At 40.1% G+C, this 25970-nt stretch overlaps 3 protein-coding genes and 1 pseudogene across 3 annotated transcripts; 3 read left to right on the forward strand and 1 right to left on the reverse strand.

The window, feature by feature from the left end:
• The first annotated feature begins 569 nt into the window (after positions 1-569).
• On the forward strand, positions 570-4787 carry LOC139285793 (extracellular calcium-sensing receptor-like). Its single transcript, XM_070906440.1, has 12 exons — positions 570-811; positions 1236-1474; positions 1595-1677; positions 1833-2012; positions 2134-2322; positions 2439-2678; positions 2766-2996; positions 3115-3324; positions 3435-3558; positions 3664-3857; positions 3975-4256; positions 4365-4787. The coding sequence occupies exons 1-12, from the start codon at positions 570-572 to the stop codon at positions 4785-4787; spliced, it is 2637 nt and encodes an 878-aa protein (XP_070762541.1).
• A 2312-nt stretch (positions 4788-7099) lies between these two features.
• On the forward strand, positions 7100-12807 carry LOC139285438 (extracellular calcium-sensing receptor-like). The gene is made up of 12 exons (XM_070906004.1): positions 7100-7174; positions 8168-8448; positions 8749-8990; positions 9143-9234; positions 9708-9887; positions 10018-10206; positions 10327-10830; positions 10979-11188; positions 11304-11427; positions 11588-11781; positions 12005-12286; positions 12385-12807. The coding sequence occupies exons 1-12, from the start codon at positions 7100-7102 to the stop codon at positions 12805-12807; spliced, it is 2796 nt and encodes a 931-aa protein (XP_070762105.1).
• A 1863-nt stretch (positions 12808-14670) lies between these two features.
• On the forward strand, positions 14671-19499 carry LOC139285439 (extracellular calcium-sensing receptor-like). Its single transcript, XM_070906005.1, has 13 exons — positions 14671-14704; positions 15168-15453; positions 15579-15808; positions 15972-16063; positions 16379-16558; positions 16671-16859; positions 17016-17278; positions 17345-17573; positions 17711-17920; positions 18034-18157; positions 18301-18494; positions 18704-18985; positions 19077-19499. The coding sequence occupies exons 1-13, from the start codon at positions 14671-14673 to the stop codon at positions 19497-19499; spliced, it is 2736 nt and encodes a 911-aa protein (XP_070762106.1).
• A 1207-nt stretch (positions 19500-20706) lies between these two features.
• On the reverse strand, positions 20707-25363 carry LOC139285535 (extracellular calcium-sensing receptor-like; annotated as a pseudogene).
• Positions 25364-25970: the final 607 nt, after the last annotated feature.

The raw sequence follows: 25970 nt of genomic DNA on the forward strand, positions 1-25970 counted from the left end.
TCAGAACTTTAGGCTTTAGTCTTTTTGCCTACTGCTAACTTTATACATGTTAATCACTAGCATCCGTTTGTTTTTCCACCATCACTCTAGAGAGGTATAATTTTGAGTTGTGTGCTGCTTGTGTCATCAGTTTTACTTCCTTGTAAAACGCTTTACACCTATTATAAATACTCACATCAACACTTCACTTATGCAGAGTGGGAGGGGGGGGTATGCTCTATTCAAGATACTATTTTCAGCGTCAACAATTTATCTTGTGATAGGAACTTTTTAACCCAATGAAACATGTTTCTGTTTATAATGTCCTTTCTTTTTGTAGGTAACTGACATGAGGCAATGATGTTACACGAGGACATGTGGAATTTAGTTTTTAATTTGGTAACAGGAACTGTTGAACGTTGTTTATGAGGTACATTACCATTTTTTCTGAACTTAATGCACTCTATTGTCCGGTTTGACGTGAATTGTGTGTCACACAGAGTGTATTTATTGCACTTCTGGTTGATGCATATTCTGACGCTCAGGTAACAGTTACCTATATGTGTTCAATGTCCAGAACAGCTGCATCCATGTCTTGGTTCACTCGGTGGCCCTCCTCAGCCCTCTCCCTGCTGCTTCTCAGTGTAGTGTGCAGAAAGATGAGTCTGCAGGTGGTTCAGGCGATAGTGTGCTCCCGTTGGAGTGCACAGAGTGACAACAGCCTCTCCCAGGATGGAGATGTGATTATTGGTGGACTTTTCAATCTGCATTACATACCTTCAGCTGTAGAGCAGAGCTTCACCAAGCTGCCACATTATGAACCTTGCACTGGGTAAAACTTAATCACAACATGTATTGTTATTGAATGTCTGGTGGTTATTATGTTGTTCATATTATGACAGCACAGTGTCTGTAGTTTTTATTTCTTGTCATGCTCATATGTTTTTGTTAAAATACTGACAAAGATACAAATGAATTCTACAAAACGTTGAGATAGAAAGATATGCAATGTTTATAGTTCTCATAATGTTATATATTAGGTCCATGTTAGTAAAAATGTTAAATCTGACATAGCATATTTTGATTATAGTAGAATTATTTCAATATTTTGCTGTAACACATTTATGCTGGTATGTTTGACATTTTTGGACATTTGTTGTTTTTATATTCATGTCCATGATTATTGTTTTTCTCTTTCACTGACTGATATTATAGTTTCTTTTGTTCACTATTCCTTTCTTCTCCTGCGGTCTCAGTTTAGATCTAAAGTCTTTAAAATATATATATGCTATGGTGTTTGCGATGGAGGAAATCAATTGTGACAGCACCCTGTTACCAGGAGTGAACCTAGGCTACCGTATACTTGATAGCTGTGCCCGATACCCCTGGGCTCTGCAAGTTGCACTGTCACTGGTTGGAGGAGATGCACACAGCTGCAACTTAACAGCTTCTACTTCTCGTTCTGCAGCTTATGAACAACCTGGAGAGACAGCAGGTATGACTTGATGTAATTTAGTATGCAGTTTATATTTCCTGTGTCCATGAAAATAACATCTGATATGATTATAGAATTAAAACTTTGTCCTTGTAATTATATGTCTAATGCTATCGGCAGGTAGTCAGCCTGTTCCTTTGCTCATTGGTGCTGCCATGTCTACAACAGGCATAATGCTGTCCCAGACCCTGAGGCCTCTCTCTGTTCCAGTTGTGAGTTTCGATACCTTAGGAAAAAAAACTCTAATGAACCTTTCTTTTCTACATCAACAAGCTGATATGATTTTTAAAATGTCATAATTAAAAATAACATGGTATTATTACTGTAAAAGTCAAAATAATGTATTTTATTCCCTTAGATCAGCTACTTGGCTAGCTGCCCCTGTCTTAGTGACAGGCCCAAGTTTCCTAACTTCTTCAGAACAATCCCCAGTGATATTTACCAAGCCCGGGCCATGGCACGACTGGCCATACGCTTCCACTGGACTTGGATGGGAGCAGTGGTAGAAAACAATGATTATGGTCAATTGGCGATACAGGTGTATGTTTTTGTTATTATACTGTAAATTGCCTGAAAAAGTCTCTCATGTATCTCTTTCATGTGTAGTACAAATTACATATATGTATGAACATATTTGTGTTTTGAACTCCATATTACAGATATTTCAGGAAGAGGTTCAGGGGAAAGGGGTGTGTTTGGAATTCATAGAGACTGTCCGCAGAGAAACTATTGTGAGTGATGCCAGACGTGCAGCACTCACAATTCAAGCTTCAACTGCGAGGGTGATTCTGATCTTTTGCTGGTATACAGATGTAAAGAAACTATTTCTGGAACTGGCCAAGAGAAATGTGAGCAACTGGCTTGGAAGTTTGTGTAGATGTCAATTTAGCAAAGACATATATTTTGTAAAATCAAGATGTCTGTTTTTCTCGTCGCAATTTATTTGAGTGTTCTTTTACTATAGGTGACTGACAGGCAGTTTCTGGCCAGTGAGGCTTGGAGTACCAGTGACGATCTTCTCCAAGATCTTGCCATCTCTAAAGTGGCAAGTGGCGTTGTTGGTGTGGCCATTCGAAGTTCAACAATACCTGGATTTGAAAATTATCTCAGAAGTTTGCACCCAATTAATCGTCCTGATGATGAATTCTTAAGAGAGTTCTGGCAAAAGGAGTTTGGATGCAGTCCTGGAGCTGCACAATCACATGCAACAATTCTCTCTTCATATTTCTCCTCACCACTCAAAACAAGGTCTGACCATCCGTCAAATGTTTCTACTTCTTCTCCTGACAAGGGGTCCCTTCAAAAAGCTTCACTACCACCCTGCAGTGGGACAGAGTCCCTGGAGGGAGTGCAGCATCCCTTTACTGATACTTCCCAGCTGAGGGTGGCATATAATGTCTACCTTGCTGTTTATGCTGCAGCCCACGCCCTTCACAGCCTTCTCTCCTGCCCCGACAGAGACAGCTCTTCCAGAAACAATAGCTCCACTTGCTCCTCTCCAAAACACATCAAACCCATAGAGGTAAACACAAGGGTGACAGTTCTTAAAGTTTTCATATACTTAATAATGTAAATACATTTTTCAGATACAGATTTTTCTTTGAAATGTCAACAGTTTCTTCAACATTTGGTTCTTTCAGCTGTTGCAACACTTGAACAAAGTGAATGTCACCACACCACAAGGGGAAATGTTTTATTTCCAAGGAGCTGATATTCCAGCAAAGTACGACATTGTCAACTGGCAGAACACCCCTAAGGGGCCACTCAAACTTGTCTTGATTGGTCGTGTTGATGGGTTTGACCTCCACCTTAATGAGTCAGCTATTCAGTGGAGCACAGGATCCAATCGGGTAGTCAGATCAACAAGTTGTCTCAAGGCTACTAATTTGCTGTTGAAATTAATGTCTTTGTCGATTCACAAGATTATGTCATTGAGAATATGAATTGGCATTTTGTTCAGGTGCCTGTTTCAGTGTGCAGTGAGAGCTGCCCCCCAGGCACCCGGATGGCCAACAGGAAAGGGGAGCCTGTCTGCTGCTTTGACTGTATCCCATGTGCTGAAGGGGAGATTAGCAATAAAACTGGTGAGGAAATCACTTCATAAGATAACAGAAAGTCATGTTTGCAACCTTAATTTTCCCCTTTGTGTTTTATTTTCCTTCACTCTCTACTCTTTTTTCCTCTCCCAGGTTCCCTTCACTGTGAGCGTTGTCCATTGGAGTTCTGGTCCAATGTTGAACAAACTGCCTGTGTCCCTCGCCAACTGGATTTCCTTTCCTTTAGTGAAACCTTGGGCATTACCCTGACCACCGCAGCTGTGTCTGGTGCTGCGGTGACAACAGCTGTGTTTGTGGTGTTTCTTTACTACCGTCAAACACCTATGGTAAGAACCCAGAGCAATTTAACAGTGTACGTTATATGCATTTGAAAGTCTTTCACATTGTAGTATTATATTGTTCAAATGGCCACATCTTCGTTTGTTAATCTTATTCACCTCAAGGTGCGAGCCAACAATTCAGAATTGAGCTTCCTGCTTCTTCTGTCGTTGAAGCTCTGCTTCCTGTGTTCACTGGTGTTCATTGGTCGTCCATCAGTGTGGTCTTGCCGGTTCCAGCAGGCAGCCTTTGGGATCAGCTTTGTACTTTGTGTTTCCTGTCTTCTCGTCAAAACCCTAGTAGTTCTTGCTGTTTTCCGCTCAGCTCGGCCTGGTGCTGAAGCCTTGATGAAGTGGTTTGGTCCTGTCCAACAGAGAGGAAGTGTCTGCCTTTGTACCTGTGTACAGGTAAAATTTTGTTTCATTGACAAAATGATGAGAATATTTTATTATATTTATGAGCAACCACACTTGATGTTAAATAATAATGCTGAAATATTTTCATGTTTTACACAGGTTATCATCTGTGCCACATGGCTGTCCCTCAGTCCCCCAGTGCCTCAACGAGATCTGGGTTTCCAAGGGTCAAAGGTCACCCTGGAGTGTGCCATGACCTCTGTGGTGGGCTTCTCTCTGGTTCTGGGTTACATTGGCCTGCTGGCCTGCACCTGCCTCCTCTTGGCCTTTCTTGCTCGGAAACTCCCTGACAACTTCAATGAGGCCAAACTGATCACCTTCAGCATGCTGATATTCTGTGCTGTTTGGGTGGCCTTTGTCCCTGCGTACGTTAGCTCTCCTGGGAAATATGTTGTCGCTGTGGAGATTTTTGCCATCCTGGCCTCTAGCTATGGTTTACTGCTCTGCATTTTTGCCCCCAAATGTTTCATCATTCTTTTGAGGCCTGAGAGAAACACTAAGAAACACCTGATGGCCAGATAAGCTTTCTAGCTTGAAAGTGAAATATGACTCTTTATTATATTTGTCTGGTGGCCACCCAACTTCCCCCCCGCACGGTATCATCTATGTGTTCATGTGCATGTGTTATGTCAATTCCTTTCATCTTAATAATGCTAATTGTTAATGTACTTAGCTGTATGAATTATGTCGCAGTCACACATAGTTATTACTTTCATTGGTAACTGAATGTCTAAGAAAATTTCTGCTGTTCTTAGTGGTCATTAAATACTGAAATAAATACCATTAAAGAAAACTCTTAAAATTAAAAAATCTTAAATTAAATGCTGCCCACTAAAAATTTAATTAATTTATTTTGTATTAATGTGGTTGGTTGTTTTCTTTTTTGTGTTTTGATTAAATACTGTAGTTCAACAGAATGAAATTCTCCATCAGTTTCTCAGTAAACAGAATGTTTTGTTAAAAATTACATAATATTAACAGATAATTCATTTTTGAGAAGTTTTTTTATTTTTATTGCTTTCCATGCAAGTTTCCTAACCCTAGTTTTTCTAACTCTAACCCATCGAACTAAAGAAAATGTATCATATCTGTCAATAGTTTATTCCAAACATTAAACTGCATGCACTGAATAATGACCAGTAGATGGAAGTATTATACCTTTTAATGATGCTCTGATGCTTCTTTCCTGATGTCTCAACCAGGTTTCTTCCTTGTTGGACTTTTAATGTGCATCTGCAATTAGCTTATTCAGCTGTGCAACACCTTGCTCATTCCCTTCTTATATTTGAAATATTTGCTAGAATGGGAATACACAGTAAAGTCCCTATGCTTCATATACCCCAGTACTGTGGAAGATAATCTATTCAGTCATCTAAAATTTAGAGATTCATTTCTGTCCAAATGCAAATCACTAATTAACTCTTTAGAATGAAGCCAAAATGCCTTAGATTTATATAAACATAATAAAATATTTCACAGACTTAGAGGGACAAGGGAATCGCAACATTATGTGATAAAGATTTGAATTTTGTGTTCAACAAAGCAACAAATACATTGTACCAGTATCTTTTTTGTGTGGCCATACCATTGTCAGTGCAGAGGGAGTTGAAAGGGCTGCGTGCTCTCTCATGGACAGTTTAATATGTTATCAAAGAAAACAATGCTGGCTCCGGCTAAATTACTACACAGCACTTTCTATGATTTGGAGTTTGCAAGTGTTTTATGTCTATAATGCAGATACTGCAATCTAAAGGTTGAATTGCATACAGCAGCTATAGTATAATAATTTATCTTCTGTAGATTATTTAATTTAATTGATGTCAGTGTGCTAGGTATGATCTGCAAAACCATGAAAAACAACAACATGCACACAGCCTCCTTTTTCCCCTCTGTGCCACCTCTCTGTCGGTGTGTAATGGGATGTAATTGCTCGTAAAATGTGAGGAATTGCACACCTGTGGCTCATCAGTATCTCCTCACTTAACCACCTGAATTCATTTTGACATAACTCAGTCCTCTGAGATGAGATCGCCATTTGCCCCTTTTGTAACAGGGCTGTCTCAATGAGGCAGAGCAAACTCCCACAGCTTGCAAACTTTTGTTTTTCTCTGAGTTATTCTGTTGAGTTCTGTCCTTAAGATTGTAATGTAGTTCCTTCTTATTGTACACACACACTTAAACAAGCAGCCATTCTTGCCTGCATACGTTGTGTGGAGAATTAAAAAGTATGTCCTGTACGAGGCAGATCAGCAAACCATTGGAATATCTTTCTCGTCTGATCTTGCAAAGCGTAAACACAACTGCACAACTGAACATCTTGACATTCGCAGAGGTTACTATATTCATTTCTGATGTAAGATATATATACACACACATACAGTAACATTGTTTCCTGATTTGGAGAAGCAACTGTTTAAACAGTATGTTGAACCATCTGGGCCATAGCTGGTTTTGTAGACACCTATCATGTGCGCATGGTTGTGAGAGGATTGGCTGTGGGCCACAGCCACTGCCTTGTTGTTCCCCTCCAAGTCATGTAGAAGCTGATTTATGTCAAGCTCACCAGAATACAATTTGTGGAATCCAGGAACAAGGACTATTCTTGCTTTGTATCAGTGGCAGCTTGGAAAAATGGTTGGGTAGGAGGGCTGAAACCTACTTACTGAGATGTAGCAGGTTTCCTCGCATTTAGCCAAGCTGGAAGGGCAGACGGTTGTGACTGGCAAGGCCATGGCCTCCTTCTAGATGTAGAGGTGCCACATCTGGTTGTCCCAGTCACAGGTGCAGGGGCAGACCAGGCCTGTTTTCTTAGGCTGTCTTAGTAGTCATCTGTCATGTTTGGGCCAGGTGCAGGTGAGATGCTCCAGCATGCCCAGCATGCCTGCCGTTGTGGTCTGGAGATGTTGGAGGTGCTGGCAGAGGGTTGTTGTGACCTCATTACTTACTTTCTGGATGGCACTCGTAGGGTTGCTCCCTGCTATAGAGGGCCACCTGTCCCATCATGGGATTTGTTTGAACTGAAATAGCTCTCATTTAAGCCTGCATTATTTTTGGTCATCGTGTTGGCAAACAGAATGGGGAAAGTATTCACTGAAAAGATTTTCTACAAAAGAAATTGTCCTAAAAAAAACAGTCCACAGTGAGGTATCAGAGACTGGTACAATATCTGTAAAGAGATGTTGCTAGAGGCAAGCACTTCAAGATTTTTTGATTTTTCTCTTTTCTTAGTCAGTACCTGCTCTATGTTTTTGTAATACATGTAACACATTCTTTTTTTCACATTCTATCATGACATTAATTTCTTTTTAAAACCTTTTTCCAAAAGGTCTTCATAATACAACTTTACTGAAACAACAATGAGGTTAGGCAGCCAAGAGGGGCCCTGGTGTGAGAGGTGCGGCCCTGTTTTTGGAAGTCACTGTGGATTAATTTATTAAGATGAAGACCTAACTCTATTGGGATATCTGTGGTCACTGCCCTCCAGGTAAACACTCTGGTTTCTGTATCACACACCAGTCACTCCGTCATTTTATTATTGTTATACCCTCACCTTTGAGAGAAATGATTTGGTGCAGTGTCATCCTGTTTACTATGGTTCCATCATGGGTGTTACAGCTGTTATAAATACACAGAACAACATCCATGTTGTGCAGAGCAGGAAGGGTGGTATGTCATACTTTAGATACCTTGTCATTTGTCAGTTCATGTTTCTGTTGTAATATACATTTTGTCACAGGTGGATGTATTAAGGTTACATTATTAACTCTCTCCTGTTGCATTAAGAGGGATTTGATTCAAATAATTTCAGGAACTGTTAACTGTTTATTGCACCACTTATTTAGGTACGTTGTGCCAAAGAGAACTTATATAACTGAGTATATTGTACATATTTAAGTGTCCAGAACAGCTGCAGCTCCATGTCTTGGTTCTCCCGACTTTTCACTGTGTGGCCCTCCTCAGTCTCATCCCTGCTCCTTGTGGGGCTTGTGGGCAGACAGCTGGGGCTCAGGGTGGGGTTGCAGGTGGTTCAGACAGTGACTTGTTCTTTGTGGGGCACACCGTTCGACCGGGGTCTGTTCCAGGATGGAGATGTAGTTATTGGTGGGCTCTTTAGTATCCATTACAATCCCCCAGCTATTGACAACGACTTGACTCAGCTGCCGCACTACAAACCTTGCACTGGGTAAAACTCTGAACTACATTGTTCACTGTGAAAACTGTTTAATACATATGTATATATTTGACAAACACAATATGCATTAGTAGCTGTATTTTTTTCTAATCCATAGGCAGTTAACAAATGGTGGTTAGTTCACGTTTACATGTTCATTTTCTTGTTAAAAAATATGTTTTTATAATTGCTGATCTAATGATGCCACAAAATGATTTCCTATAGTATTCTAGCTACAGATGTGTAGCTTCACAACCACTTCAGCATTTTGACATTGATATTTCTCTCACTCTTTCTCTCCTGTGGTCTCAGTTTGGAAAATCTTCCATTTCAGTACGTATATGCTATGGTGTTTGCGCTGGAGGAAATCAATCATAGTGCAACCTTGCTGCCAGGTGTGAAGCTTGGGTACCATATACGTGATAGCTGTGCCCTACACCCTTGGGTTATGCAGGCAGCACTGTCACTGGTTGGAGGAGACAGCACCAGCTGTAATTCAGCAGCCCCGCCAAACAATTCTGCTGAGTACGGAAATGAAATCGGAGAAAGGAGAGGTACTAAATCAAGCTTTGCATGGAACTGATGCACATCCATCTCTTTTAATAATGAGCAATATGAGAATAAAATAACATAACATGAAACAGAACCAAGCATTTATTTTATTTAACGCATGGCTTTATTTTATTACATCTTATAATGTCATCAGGTGATCAGGCTGTTCCTTTGATCATTGGTGGTGCCTCATCTATAGCAGCCAAGATACTCTCCAGAATCCTGGGGCCACTCTCTGTACCTTTAGTGAGTTACGTTAAAATCCCCGAAATGTATTAGTGTTTATTTGGAATATACATATATATAAAATTAAATTTAATTAATTAAATTAGAAACTCCCATTAAACAAAGGGATATTAAAAATCATATTAGCATTTGGTTTTCACTCTGTGGTTTAATACTTAACACATTTAACACAACATGTATTGTTGTTGTTTTTTTACTTACTTTGATGGAGTTTGGTGCATAAATATTGGCTAATTTATGCTTTCTCTTCTGTTTCTATTTTCTCTGTCTCCTCACTGTCTATCATTTGAAACATAGTTTTTTTTTTTGCTGTCCTCACAGCAACAGGAACCTATTTACTGTAAAGTGTAGCACACAGTCAAAACATAATCTGTGAGTGAAAATGAGATTAAAACAATGAGATTTACTATAAGAATAAGAATAAGAATTACTATGTGACATCAGAGTATATTTATATGTCTTTTGTCTTTTAGATGAGCTACACGTCTAGCTGCCCCTGTCTAAGTGACAGGCGCCAATTTCCTAACTTCTTCAGAACTATCCCCAGTGATATTTACCAAGCCAGGGCCATTGCTCAGCTTGCCATACGCTTCAATTGGACCTGGATCGGAGCAGTGATAGCAAACAATGATTATGGCCATGTGGCAATAAAGGTGTTTCCATTTGTTGTTATTTGTTGTAGAAATGTTGCAGCATCGATACAAGAGATCTACATAGTAATAACATATTTGAATACTATTTTATTAATCTAATCTTTTTTCTCCTTTTACCTGTATATGGCAGGTATTTCAGGAGGAGACTCAGGGGAAAGGGGTGTGTCTGGCATTTGTAGAGACTCTGCAAAGGCAAAAGATTGTGAGAGATGCCAGACGAACAGCACTTACAATTCAGGCCTCGACGGCGAGGGTGATTCTGATCTTTACCTGGTATACAGATGTGAGGGAACTGTTCCTGCAACTAGCGAAGATAAATGTGAGCAACTGAAATACAATTGTATCTTGAATCTCTAAATACTAACACAACTGATCCAATTTTAGAAACATAATAGCTTTTTAAAATGATCCTTTGATCTTGTCTGCTTGCTATTACGAGGTGACTGACAGGCAGTTTCTGGCCAGTGAGGCTTGGAGCACCAGTAGTGATCTTCTCCAGAATCTTGCCACTTTTAAAGTGGCAAGTGGTGTTCTTGGTGTGGCCATTCGAAGTTCAACTATACCTGGATTTGAAAATTATCTCAGAAGTTTGAACCCATCTCGTCATCCTGATGATGAGTTCTTAAGAGAATTCTGGGAAAATGAGTTTGGTTGTAGTCCTGGGGCCACACCCCTTTCTTCATATGCCTCTTCAACACCATCTCGTGCAAACAAGTTGCTTCGAAAGGCTTCACTACCACTGTGCAGTGGGACAGAGTCCCTGGAGGGAGTGCAGCATCCATTTACTGATACTTCCCAGCTGAGGGTGACATATAATGTCTACCTTGCTGTTTATGCTGCAGCCCACGCCCTTCACAGCCTTCTCTCCTGCCCCAACAGAGACAGCACTCCCAGAAACAACAGCTCCACTTGCTCCTCTCCAAAACACATCAAACCCATAGAGGTAAACACAATTATGCCTATTTCAACAAGATCTATGAGATGCATTTTAGACTTTCACAACTTATGTTTGTAAATTTCTAGGGAATTGATATAGAGAAGTAGTTTTCACTGTTAATCTACTTTCAAGTAAAATTTCAATTTGCTTTCAGCTGTTGCAGCACTTGAACAATGTGAATTTCACCACACCACAAGGGGAAATGTTTTATTTCCAAGGGGGCGACATTCAAGCAAAGTACGACATTGTCAACTGGCAGAACACCCCTAAGGGCCCACTCAAAATTGTTTTGATTGGTCGTGTTGATGGGTTTGACCTCCACCTTAATGAGTCAGCTATTCAGTGGAGCACAGGATCCAATCAGGTGGTTAAAAAGGAAGAATCTTGATTCAGGCCAACACCAAAATGTCTACTGAATTAAATATAAATTATTAATAAGACATTATGTACTCAAGAATATGGTTTCACTTGTTGTTTAGGTGCCTGTTTCAGTGTGCAGTGAGAGCTGCCCCCCAGGCACCCGGAAGGCCAACAGGAAAGGAGAACCTGTCTGCTGCTTTGACTGTATCCCGTGTGCTGATGGGGAGATTAGCAATAAAACTGGTGAGGAAATTATTACATAAGATGTTCCCATAAACTCTATCCAATCAAAAGTGTAATAGCACAACCTTACAATATGCAGTAACCCTGACATGGTATAATGCTTTCAGCTCATCGACAAGTTTTTTCCTGCTTTTCTCTTTTGTGTGTCTTCTTCTCCCAGGTTCCCTTCACTGTGAGCGTTGTCCATTAGAGTTCTGGTCCAATGTTGAACAAACTGCCTGTGTCCCTCGCCAGCTGGACTTCCTTTCCTTTAATGAAACCTTGGGCATTACCCTGACTACAGTAGCTGTGTCTGGTGCTGCAGTGACAACAGCTGTGTTTGTGGTTTTTCTTTACTACCGCCAAACACCTATGGTAAGAACCCAGAGTAACATAATGGAGACTACACTGTACATTTTCTACAACTCCTTTATGTTTTTTTAGTTGTTTACGTTAGTATATTCATTCTGACAAAATTGAATTCTGCATTACTGTATATTGAAAAAAAAAATGTTTAAAATGATCTCCATGAGTCCATCTTGGGTTGTTAATGTGCTTGTCTTCTTAATACCAATTTAATCCCAATTCTCATTTTCAGGTGCGAGCCAACAATTCAGAACTGAGCTTCCTGCTTCTTCTGTCGTTGAAGCTCTGCTTCCTGTGTTCACTGGTGTTCATTGGTCGTCCATCAGTGTGGTCTTGTCGGTTCCAGCAGGCAGCTTTTGGGATCAGCTTTGTACTTTGTGTTTCCTGCCTCCAAGTCAAGACCATAGTTGTTCTGGCAGCGTTCCGTTCAGCTCGGCCTGGTGCTGGAGCCTTGATGAAGTGGTTTGGTCCTGGCCAACAGAGAGGCAGTGTCTGCGTGTTTACCTGTATACAGGTCAGAGTTGTAGATACACTTGTCAATTACAAAATTATTTCTTATTACAGAATTTTACATTCATTAACCTGACATTGTGCAATGTTTATTTTATCAAGGTTATCATCTGTATTATTTGGCTGTCGATCAGCCCCCCAGTGCCTCTTGCTGACTTGGATATCCCGGGGTTAAAGATAACCCTGAAGTGTGCTATGGCCTCTGTGGTAGGCTTCTCTCTGGTTCTGGGTTACATTGGCCTGCTGGCCTGCACCAGTCTTCTCTTGGCCTTTCTTGCTCGGAAACTCCCTGACAACTTCAATGAAGCCAAACTGATCACCTTCAGCATGCTGATATTCTGTGCTGTTTGGGTGGCCTTTGTCCCTGCTTACGTTAGCTCTCCTGGAAAATATGCAATAGCTGTAGAGATTTTTGCAATTCTCGCCTCTAGCTATGGTTTGCTTTTCTGTATCTTTGCTCCAAAGTGTTTCATCATTCTTTTGAGGCCTGAGAAAAACACTAAGAAACACCTGATGGCTAGGTAGCAAAGAAAAGAACAATGCATGCTCTGACTTAAAAAATGAGAGTGATATAAATTTAAAAACCCTTGTAAGTCACCTAAGTTATCATTTCCTCATCCTCAATCTGCATGCATATATTTTATTTATATGCTACTGTGTCATAAAAAACAGTAATCTTTACTTTTGTATTTTCCTGTAATGCCCAACTGATGCATTTCTGCTATCGTTTTTTTGACCATATAATGTCAGGTGTATCCTTATAGACAAGTGAATAGTTTGTGTTATAGATAAAAAACATTTGCGTACTTAGACTGCGTACTTAGACTTACTAAACATTGGCCTGTTATACTTTAATGTTTACAACTATTACTAATATAACATACCTTGTACAGCATATGATCATTAACGACATTAACAAATTAATAAAAGAAAGTATGTAAGCAAGGTTGTATTTTTGTTTTTATTATAGTGATGCAACTGTTCAATGATGCAACATTGATTTTGAGAGTTTTAAGAGACTTAAAGTTACTTTAGATTGCACTTCACAATAATTCAAAGTATTGCCATTTCTGGGAGATCAGGTTTGAATCACAGAAGTGAGCCCATGTGAAATATTGTAGGAAAAGTAGTAAAAGGGTAGTCAGATGATGGGAGATTCCATGGAACTTTATCATTTCATATTGGAGTCTTGAAATTTGAGGATAATACTTAAATAATTATTAAACCATTTCCACGTATGTACTGAATTTAAAACTATGGAGCCCGAAGAAGGAGAAAGCTGGTTTGGAGGACTTGAACCTTTACCAGTTAAACGATAACCTCTTCAGTCATTCGCCAGGGGATCTGAATCAAAGGATCTAACCAAATTTGCAGTGATCTCATTTAAAATGCCCACCAATATAAATCAAACATTTTAAAGCAGTAAACTACCACAATGTACCATGATGTTATAGAACACAATTCTGGATCCTTGGCCTTTTACCTCTCCAAATGAAGTTTCTGTATAATTAAACCAGTTCTTTAAAGTTATGCAAAGAAGGGGGAACGGGAAGCATTTGGAAAATAAAATTTACCCAAGGAACTCTATTCATTTAGCTAGACTTTATAAGTGAGAGTCTGGCTTCAAGGGAAGAATGGCCAGAGGGCAACATCCTGCTTCATCTTGTTAATAGTTTCAGAATAACTGACCTTACAAACATTTGTTTTTTTAAATCCCTAAATAGAAAATGATAAATGTCTGTTTTTGCCATACTAAAGACTGAACTAAACTGAACTTGAATGAGGGCTGAAGGAATTGGCACAGATTGAGTGGCTGTTGTTGACCAAGAAAGAGCTAAATATCTTTAACACAGTAAAAGCTCCCAGGTATAAAGTAGTGATATAAGATTTTAAAATGTAAGACTTCCGACGCATACAAATAAATTGTATGATTTGTTTTTTCATTAGCAATGGAGAAACATTTGGATTCTGTTTACAACCTTGTGCCAGTGGTTCCAATGGAAATGTGAATAAAACTGGAGAGAACGGACATCCTTAGTGTGTCCCTCTAACTGGTAACACGGCTATGACCTGAAACTGATCAATTGTAATCTAGGATGTAAATCCTCTTCCCCTCTGCTAATGTCACGTTGTCATGACAGAGATGTTAGCAGCAATTACAACTCTGCATTAACCACCAAGTCTTTTAATGACAAGAGTCATGCATATTCATACAGTTAAATTAAAGTTAATGTCAATTTTTATGACATAGTTGTGACACTCATGCCAGCCTTACATGTACCTCTTCGAAAGGGGGTTATCTGCATGGTCTTGCCCATTCATTTTATAAGCTTTTGCTTGGAATGGGCATTTGTGCTACATGTTTGTCTTTTCATGTCTTTCTCACCAATGAACATCCCAGCTAAAGTCAGCAGGAACTGTTGTAAAAAACACAAGAACAAGTATTATCAAAAAAGTAAAAAATAATTTATTGGCTTGCACCTACATACACTTCCACTTCTACCACCTACCTAAACAAACAATAATCATTTGCAATCATGCTGTTGTTGTTTTTCTATCACCCGTGAGAGGAGTGATTTGGGGTTGTGTGCATGTGCCATCATGTTTATTGCTTGCAAAATGGCTTTACATTTATTATAAATACCCACATCAACAGTTCAACTGTTCAGAAGAGGAGGGGGGTATGTTACAGTTTAGATACCTTATCAGTTGCCAACACGTTATATATCTGTTGAAATTGTTGCTTTTCTCTACAGGTGGAACGTTTTCCAACCGCATTGGGAGGGATTTTGTCGGATTTAACTTTTTTATTGCAGGAACTGTTTATAGTTTGAATTTATTGCCGATGAGAAACAAGCTAACTGAGTATATTGTACATATTTAAGTGTCCAGAACAGCTGCATCCATGTCTTGGTTCTCCTGGCTCTTCACTCTGTGGCCCTCCTCAGTCCCATCCCTGCTCCTTGTGGGGCTTGTGGGCAGACAGCTGGGGCTCAGGGTGGGACTGCAGTGTGTTCAGACAGTGACTTGTTCTCGGTGGAGTACGCCCGGCAACCAGGGACTGTTCCAGGATGGAGATGTAGTTATTGGTGGGCTCTTTAGTCTTCATTACAATCCTCCAGCTATAGACAACAACTTGACTCAGCTGCCGCACTACAAACCTTGCACTCGGTGAAACCCTGAACTGTATTATTTACTGTGATCGCTGCAGAATGATAAGAATAATTAACATCTTTGCATCTTGGATCAAAATTTTGACTGATATTTCTCTCATTCTTTCTCTCCTGTGGTCTCAGTTTAGAACATGTTCCATTGCAATATATATATGCCATGGTGTTTGCAGTGGAGGAAATCAATCATAGTAAAATACTACCAGGTGTGAAGCTGGGGTTCCATATTTTTGATAGCTGTGGCCGATCGCCATGGGCTCTGCAGGCAGCACTTTCACTGGTTGGAGGCGACAGCACCAGCTGTAATTCAAAAGACTATCCAGATTATTCTACTGAAGGAATCGGAGAAAGGAGAGGTAGCTTGTTTTGTATCTATATCATAACATAACATAACCAAGTGAAATGATAGCAAAACAAATGCAAGACTGTGTTTACAAGAGAGGCAAACATTATTTTGATCTGTAAACATTATCTTTCATGTAGCAAACCCTTAATTTAATCTTTTAATGCTGTCATCAGGGGATCATCCTGTTCCCTTGATCATCGGTGGTGCTTCATCCATAACAGGCCAGATACTTTCCAGCATCCTGGGGCCACTCTCTGTACCTTTAGTGAGTTTTGTTTTGACAACAACATAAACAGTGTTACAGTACAATTACTGTAATTTTTTCTCCTTATTTTCAGGGAGCTGGTGCCATTTTTTTTACCCATAGCACTGTTTTTGTTTTGCTCTCCTTGAGAGAACGTCATTTTACTCTTAAGTGCAGTGACGTTTTCTCTTAGTGCAGGAAAACAGCACAACAACTTTTGGGGATGAAGATAAAAAGTCTGGATGGAAATCAATTTGAATACATTTACTTATTTTAAGAAAAATTGGTATATTTCATTTAACATAACTTATGATATAACTTTTTTTGATCTTTCAGATTAGCTACCTGTCGAGCTGCCCCTGTCTGAGTGACAAGCTCCAGTATTCAAATTTCTTCAGAACTATCCCCAGTGATATTTACCAAGTCCGGGCCATTGCCCAGCTTGCCATACGCTTCAACTGGACCTGGATTGGGGCAGTGGTAGCAAACAATAATTATGGCCACATGGCAGTAAAGGTGTTTCCATTTGTTATGTAGATCATTTCAGCATTTTATAGTATCCATAAAATACTCAAAAAAAAAATTCCTTTAATCTTATCTATATGTTCCTTTTACCTGTATATGGCAGGTATTTCAGGAGGAGACTCAGGGGAAAGGGGTGTGTCTGGCATTTGTAGAGACTCTGCGAAGGCAAAAGATTGTTAGAGATGCCAGACGAGCAGCACTCACGATTCAGGCCTCGGCTGCGAAGGTGATTCTGATCTTTACCTGGTATACAGATGTGAGGGAACTGTTCCTACAACTTGCCAAGATAAATGTGAGCAACTGAAATTGTTTATTGAATCTGTAAATGCAATCCAGAAATTAGAGATTGTATTTTATAAACCTTATGGCTTTATAAATATATATATATATATACATATATACATATAATTTTAACTTGATCGTGATCTTGTCTGCTTGCTATCACTAGGTGACTGACAGACAGTTTCTGGCCAGTGAGGCTTGGAGCACCAGTAGTGATCTTCTCCAGAATCTTGCCACTTCAAAAGTGGCAAGTGGCGTTGTTGGTGTGGCCATTCGAAGTTCAACTATACCTGGATTTGAAAATTATCTCAGAAGTTTGAACCCAATTCATCATCCAGATGATGAGTTCTTAAAAGAATTCTGGCAAGCCAAATTTGGATGCAGTCCAGGAGCCACACCTCTCTTTTCATATTCCTCTTCATCCCTCAAGTCTGTAACCCCTACACAAAGGTCTAGCCATCTATTAAATATTTCTAATTCATCTCGTGCCAATAGATTTCTTCAGAAAGCTTCACTACCACCCTGCAGTGGGACAGAGTCCCTGAAGGGAGTGCAGCATCCCTTTACTGACACCTCTCAGCTAAGGGTGACGTATAATGTCTACCTTGCTGTTTATGCTGCAGCCCACGCCCTTCACAGCCTTCTCTCCTGCCCCGACAGAGACAGCACTCCCAGAAACAACAGCTCCACTTGCTCCTCTCCAAAACACATCAAACCCATAGAGGTAAGCATTACTATCAGCCTTTCCTTGAGAGGGGGAATCTGCCATTCCATGTCAAATTTTCACGAGAATAATACAGCATTATTTTACAGGCTCTCTCAATTACAATATGAGCAGTTACAACATTTTGATGCTTTCAGTTGTTGCAGCACTTGAACAACGTGAATTTCACCACACCGCAGGGTGAAATGTTTTATTTCCAAGGGGGTGACATTCCAGCAAAGTATGACCTTGTCAACTGGCAGAACACCCCTGATGGGTCACAAAAACTTGTCTTGATTGGTCGTGTTAATGGGTTTGATCTCCACCTTAATGAGTCAGCTATTCAATGGAGCACTGGATCCAGTCAGGTATTAAATAGGAAAAAAAATGTTGATTCAGATCAATAACACATTTTCTATTTATTGAATAGCCAGAATACATATATTTTGTCATTGATAATAAGGGTTGGCTTATTGTTTAGGTGCCAATTTCAGTGTGCAGTGCGAGCTGTCCCCCTGGAACCAGACAGGACAACAGGAAAGGAGAACCTGTCTGCTGCTTTGACTGTGTCCCATGTGCTGAAGGGAAGATTAGCAATAAAACTGGTGAGATTTTACAAAAAATGTTACAAAATAAAATATAAATAAAAGTGACGCTGACTCCTGAATCTGTCTACTTTTAACTCATCTGCACTTTTCCCCTTTTTGTTTTACTCTCTTTTCCGGTCTCCTCTTTCTTTTTCCTTCAGGTTCCCTTCACTGTGAGCGTTGTCCATTAGAGTTCTGGTCCAATGCTGAACAAACTGCCTGCATCCCTCGCCAACTGGACTTCCTTTCCTTTAATGAAACCTTGGGCATTACTCTGACTACCGCAGCTGTATCTGGTGCCATTGTGACAACAGCTGTGTTTGTGGTGTTTCTTTGCTACCGTCAAACACCTATGGTAAGAAACTAGAATGATGTAAAGGAAACTACACTGTTTTCAACTCAATGTTGTGCAGTTGTCGTTGTTTATAGTTAGGTCTGTTTTATTTAATTACCTGTCCTGGCATTTGCTTGTACAAGGTAAAATGGAATACAAACAAAATATTAGATCAATCTGAATTATTTTCCTTTTCTTTTTTTTATATGCCTATGACTTCTCATTTTCAGGTGCGAGCCAATAATTCAGAACTGAGCTTCCTGCTTCTTCTGTCGTTGAAGCTCTGCTTCCTGTGTTCACTGGTGTTCATTGGTCGTCCATCAGTGTGGTCTTGTCGGTTCCAGCAGGCAGCTTTTGGGATTAGCTTTGTACTTTGTGTTTCCTGCCTCCAAGTCAAGACCATAGTTGTTCTGGCAGCGTTCCGCTCAGCTCGGCCTGGTGCTGAAGCCTTGATTAGGTGGTTTGGTCCTGGCCAACAGAGGGGAAGTGTCTGCCTTCTTACTTGTATACAGGTACTTCGGATGTGCTTTTTTTTTTTCAATATTTACATATTTTGGTACACTATATTTTTCATCAATCTAATAAAATTTCATTTTTATTCAGATTATCATCTGTGCCACATGGCTGTCCCTCAGTCCCCCAGTACCTCAACGAGATCTGGGTTTCCAAGGGTCAAAGGTCACCCTGGAATGTGCAATGGCCTCTGTGGTGGGCTTCTCTCTGGTTCTGGGTTACATTGGCCTGCTGGCCTGCACCTGCCTCCTCTTGGCCTTTCTTGCTCGGAAACTCCCTGACAACTTCAATGAAGCCAAACTGATCACCTTCAGCATGCTGATATTCTGTGCTGTTTGGATGGCCTTTGTCCCTGCTTATGTTAGCTCTCCTGGGAAATACACTGTTGCTGTGGAGATTTTTGCAATCCTGGCCTCTAGCTATGGTTTACTGCTCTGTATTTTTGCTCCAAAGTGTTTCATCATTCTTTTAAGGCCTGAGAAAAACACTAAGAAACACATGATGGCCAGGTAGCATAGCTATATTAACAATTTAGATATTTTAGGTAATCAAATATGACCAATATTCACTACACAGTCGTTGTTTAGGTCCTCCTAGTTTTCCTTCATTTTCAGTTTGCATGCATATTCATTCAGTATTGTATAATTGAAATAAAAAAACAGTTACTTTATAGTTTTGGTTTTCCAAAAGTAGGAAATATCATAATAACACAGTAGCCTTTGTTAGTGTATATTACCTGAAGTCCCTAATCTGTAATTACTGAAGATATTAAACTTTTGATGTTCATATTAAATTGTTGTCTTTGTTTTGGTCTCTGTTAAAAGACCAGTCAGTCATTTAAAAAGCAGAGTGAAAGTAGGCTGAAAAGTTCGCACTGGTTCTGTTAACATTCTGATCACAGATTGTATCATGAATGAACATCAATGAAAAGTATCAGTATCTGTTCCTAATACATATATTGTTGTGAAGTGACTGATCAATATCAGGAAGATAAATACTAAGACAAATACTATTTAGCACAGTGGCCATGAGAGCTCAATGGACTGCATCAATAGAAAACACATCCAAAAGCAGAAAACACAGTGAAATACAGTACAGAAAGATGCTGCAAATACAGAAAACACAAACTAATACAGATAGTACTTGTCTAGTAGATAGTAGAACTCTCCAGTCTATACCCCTACACATACACCTGCTCTGCTACAGGTCTGTAGTGCACTCCTGTAAGATTTTATGTTTTTTTGTTACACTCTTGGTAAAAAATGTTTGTAACTGTTGAATTCCATAAGGATCATCATTTGAGCTAATGCTCAGTGATTAGAACAGAGCATCAGCAATGATTTTATAATTTGAAAAAGTCTTCATTTAGTTCAATTCATAGCAAATTAGTTCTTCCTAATATAATCAGGTGTGGTTGTGGAGGAAAAAAAGTGCCACTGCATGTTGACAATGGGTAACACACTTTTGTTTCTCCCTCAGATGTGTTTAGACCACCTCTTACAGCATGACAAGTTTACAAAGAGCAGCTTGATGGTGTAGACAGACACTCAGATCACCCCAAAATGTCTTCTTGTGATTTCTTTTAAATTTTGTTGAATTTTGTGTTTACAGTCGCTAGTTACAATCTGCAGGACTGAACATGTATTTTTGTTGTTTGGTTTGATATTGTGAATATTGTATAGAGGAAAAGGATTCATTCTTATGAAATTAACTGCAGTTTTTATGACTGGATGTCCCGGCCCATAATTGCTTTCTTTGTGTTCCTCTCTGGTCTCAGCAGGATTATGTAACATTTGGGACCAAACAGTGATGCCAAGAGGCTAAAACTGGAGGCCAGGATAGCAAATACCTCCACTGCATCAGCATATTTGCCTGGTGAGCTGATGTATGCAGGAACAAAGGCCACCCAAACAGCACAGAAGCTCAGCATACTGAAAGTGATGAGTTTGGCCTCATTGAAACTATCTGGAAGATTCCTTGCTATAAATGCAATCAGAAAACTGAGGATAGCCAGTAAGCCAATATAGCCCAGTAACACTGCAAAACCAACTGTGGACCCAACTACACACTCATAAACTATCTTGTCATTGTTGTATTGAGTGTTTTTATGAGGAACTGGTGAGGAAGAGACAAGCCAAGCAGTGCAAATTGCTGCCTGAATAGAAGTAAGAACCATAACTGTCCCTCTCTGCTGCATAGAACCAAACCACTTCAGACTGGCTCCACCTCCTGGTTTGGAGGCCTTGAACACAGCCAGAACCACCATGGTTTTCACCAGAATGCATGAGACGCAAAGCACAAAGCTGATCCCAAATGCTGCATGTCTCAGCTGGCATGTCCACAGCCTGGGACGGCCGATAAACAGCAGTGAACACAGGAAGCATAGTTTAAGTGACACCAGGAGCAGGAAACTGAGTTCTGAATTGTTGGCGCGTACTATAGGTGTTCTGCGATGATAGAAAAAGATCCCCAGGACAACAGCACAGATACATGTGCCCAGCAATGAAGTGGCTGTCAAGCAGATACCCAGAGGCTCATGGTAGGAGAGGAACTCTGTTTCTTTAGGAACACAGTGGTCATGCTGGGGACTGGACCAGAAGTCCTCTTGACAACTGGTGCACTCCATGGAGTCTAAGAAAAAGGAGAAAGTCTTGAGATACATGTTTATATTATATCTCCAAACTACAATGTTTAAAACTGAAAGCCAACCAGTCTTGTTGCTGATCTTTCCCTCAGAACAAGGGATGCAGTCAAAACAGCACACAGGTTCCCCTTTCCTTCTGGCCATACGGGTACCTGGAGGACAGCTCTCGCTGCACACTGACCGAGGTGGCTATAGGGAGAAAAAGAAATATCTAATATTCTGCACTACATTGCTATAATGAGTTATCTATGGGCCAAAAGAACAGGTGTCTGAAATATCGGAAGCAACCTTTTTTGATTCGAAGTTCCAGAAGATTTTGTCTTCATCAATTGTGAGTTCTTCACCTTTGAAGTCCGACCTCTTAACCTCACCCACATTCTGAAGTTTAGTTCTTTCATCAGGGAGCCACAGTCAGTTCATGATATCATAAATTGGTAAGACATCACCATTCTCATCAAATGACACTTGATCCCCAAGTGGTGAAGTTGACCTTTTCCAAGTAATACACAAGCTATGAATATCAGAATAAAGAATTCAGTGATCTGCAGTGAATTGAGCTATCTAATCTGCACTTTATGATTAATAATCCCATAGCGTTGTATTTAATCCTATACCTTAAATGCTACTCTGCAATAAACACTAAAGCATAGGATTTAGTCAACAGGTGGGGTGTAAACTCATATCACACCTGCCGTGGCTCCAGTTTTTCCAAATTAGCACACCTGTGCCCATTGAAAGGCCCTCTTCCTGGCTCACACTGCAGCATGTCATCAAGAGCATATGCCAGAGCATACACAGCCTTGTACACATTGTACTCAGGCCTGAGGTTTGAAATGTCCAAGAACTCAGTCTCAACATTCTCTAGATCTTCCTGTCCAGTGCATAATGCTCCCCCAGCTTCCATCCAACCTGCTGGAAGTGGTGCAAATCTACACTGAAATGTGTATTCCAAAAATTGATTTATCTGAAATATATCCAAAACTGCGTGTTATAAATGAAACAAAATGTTGTTCTTGCAAATACCAGGTCAGATTGTAAGGTTAAACTCTCACCATGTCATTTCCATAGCTGTTGTTGTGGTGTAGGTCAGGACGTATTCGTGAGAGGAATTCCCTGAGCCCTGCTATTTCTCCTCGACGGATGGCGATGCCCAGTGTGCCACCCAGGTAAGGCATGAGGTGGGGGGTCTGGAAAACAGTAGCTGCTATCCAGGCTTCACTTGCCATCCACTGCAGGCCTGTCACATTCTGCCTCACCACCTGTGCATTATACCAAATATATAAAGTCATACCACCATGCCACTAAAGTAATGTCTAGTCTTCTGAATTATTCACAGTTTACACAGTTAATGTCTTGTCTTACTCATTCATATCATCATGACTGGATTCAGTAATTTGTCTGAGTAAGTGATCTCACTCAAAAGCCCTGCTAACAGCACCTTTAAGAAATAAGATTATTAAAGGTTCCATATTATGCTTCCAGCTCTTTAACTTTATTCTGGGGCTCCACTAGAGTACCTTTGCATCTCCTGCAAATCCTTATTTAACTTATACTTGCCCTTTATGCAGCCCCTCAGTTCATCCTTTGTCTGAAACAAGCTGTTTTAGCTCCTGTCTCTTTAAGGCCTGCCTTTCCGAAAAGCCCACTTTCTTCTGATTGGCCAGCTCCCTAAAGCCTACGGAGGGGCAGGGAAAAGCCTCTGAGCCCTGAGCACAGCCTGCACTGCCCCATCCTCTTGGAAAAACAAAGTCCTGAGCAAAGCGGTCAAATAATCTAGATGGACAGAGATGTCAGATGGGCAGGTTTCTGTAATCTGTGGATGTGCTGTGCCTGAAGCAGATGATCTGCTGGGGGTGTGGCCGAGTGCGGTGACATCACAACCTTACTGAAGTCCTAACGGCTTGTTTACAGGCACAGTTTCTGAATATGGGCTGTGTGCATTTCTCTGTGGATTTAACGTTTTGATACTTTCACAGTATTTATACAGCACCTAGACCTGCTTTTTAATCAAAAAGGACATGTGAATCTCACTTTCAACAATATGGAATCTTTAAATTAAATCAATTTGTTACAGGCCAATATGTTATTGTAAGTAAAATTGTTCAGTTTGAAAAGTAAAACATTAAGTTGTATATTCATATTAAGTTATGATTAAATTGTATTTCAAGCCAACCTCTTCCATGAGGTTAATCATGTGATTCTCATGTGCAAATACAATGACCACACGAGCTGTGGATTTCTTCATCACATCCACAATCCTCCTTAGTTCAGCTGGGTCATTGCCCCAGGGCAAAACCTCAAAGTAGTCCAGGCAACCTCCACCAGACTGAACGAAGTCAGATTGGAAGGATCGGGCAGTGTGGAGTCAATAATCATCATCACTGACCAGGAGACCTGCCCAAGTCCAGCCAAAGTGTTTTAGAATCTGAATCATAGCACGCACCTAAGTGAATAAAGAGTGGAGGGATTAGTGCACAGGCTGGAATAATCTTTCAGTGGAAAACCAGCTAAACAGGGTTCACAATGGACCATGTTTAATTATTGCCTTTCAGCTTTGTTATCTGAGACCCAACAACTCCATAAATGACACAAAGAATCTGCATTCATAAGCATTTCTCTTTTGCTGATGGTCACCTGAAAAGCATCACTTGGGATCGTCCTGAAGAAGGATGGAAACTTTTGCCGGTCACTCAGGCAGGAACATGTGGCAAAATAACTCACCTGTGAAAGACACAGATTGTACGTCCTAAAAACATTCAAAGACTTTATCAGCTCTTTCCACGTTTTAAGGTAGATTACTCCGTGTTTACAATTTACATTAAATGTGAAATTTAAATCGAAATGATCCAAAATAATTATAAGATAGTAAGGCGCAAAACTTACCATAGGCACTCTGTACAAACCTAAGACAGTGGAGATGGCAATAGAACGTGTAGAGGAAGAATCACCCACAATCCCTAGGACTGGAGGGGTTCCTACACATGTCTCGTCTAACATAGATTGCTCCTCTTGACCACTGATTAAGGACAACGCTGCACGGAAACCAATTCCTAGTTTGACACAGTTATCATAAAGACTGTATCCCAGAGTCACATTAGGTAGCAGGTTGGAGTTTCTGTTGATCTCATCAATAGCAAAGGCCATGCTCATGGCATTCCTGAACCCTGGAGTGTCAAAGCTAGCACAAAAAATATCACTGTTTACAATTGAAAAATACAACAGTGTACGGATACTGTGCCAACATGTATATGTTTCACAATTACATATTTTGCAAACAATTAAGACAGTTGAATAGCAAGAATTATTAATATAATTATATAAAACAGTGCAAAAAAGTAAAATGGCATAAATGGCAATGACAATGTAATTCTTTCAGAGTAATATCTCATTATCAAAAATACATTCTACTAATGGGATTGATTTCCTCCAGTTTCTGCTTTTTGGTGTTTCCCTGACAGACTCACCCGTGGCAGGACGGCTGTTGTGGCTCTGAAGTAAGACAGGTCAGGAAAGACTGAAAAGAAGTGGATCTCAAACAGCCCCCCTACAACCACATCTCCAGCCTTGTGCATCCCATTTAAATGAAACTGTCTCTGTAACCGGCACGAGGAGGAATAAAGATGGGAGGACACAGCAGAGGAAAAGTAGGAATACAAGAACATAAAATACATGATATCTAAAAATGCCCACATGACTTTCCACCTGTTTACCACCCTTTTCTGAGCCCAGTCATCACGTTTTATTGCTATGTTAACACCTTTTATTTACTTTCAGTATTGTAATCTTACACACCACCCACCAGGGAATAAGCGAAAGTAGGGGCAGGGCCTAAAATGCATTTCATTAGAGATTTATTTTGTATTGAGGCAGTATTAATTTGTTCACTTTCAACATCTAACCAAGGCCGAGTTAGCAACCTTTCCTACCCAAATATAAATTGTGGATGACCGTGATGATTGAGGCCTAGTCAAATTTGTATATAGTATAGTCATATTATGTGTTCATTCTTTTTTTGAATGTCATATTAAGTGGACTTTGAAATGTGTGTTAAGTTTCACCTTCCTGTAAAATACAAGTTTTCTTCCGTATCGCTCTGCAGTTTAAAACCTGAGCAGATACCTATGTATCAGAGGAGCCACTGAGTATTTTGTCCTAAATTTGTGTGTGTGACAAGCATACCAAATTAATTATTATTTTGTATTCACTATCACAAAGACATTTGGTGAAATAATACATCTTCCCATCTATTTGTCATTGCACTGTGTTAGTTAGATGGAGGGCTATTGTATCTGGCTGACACCCATAGTAACTTGTCAGATAGAAATGTTCAGTTCTGCAGA

This window comes from Enoplosus armatus, chromosome 5, assembly GCF_043641665.1.
Source record: "Enoplosus armatus isolate fEnoArm2 chromosome 5, fEnoArm2.hap1, whole genome shotgun sequence".
Classification (NCBI taxonomy): Eukaryota; Metazoa; Chordata; class Actinopteri; order Centrarchiformes; family Enoplosidae; genus Enoplosus; species Enoplosus armatus.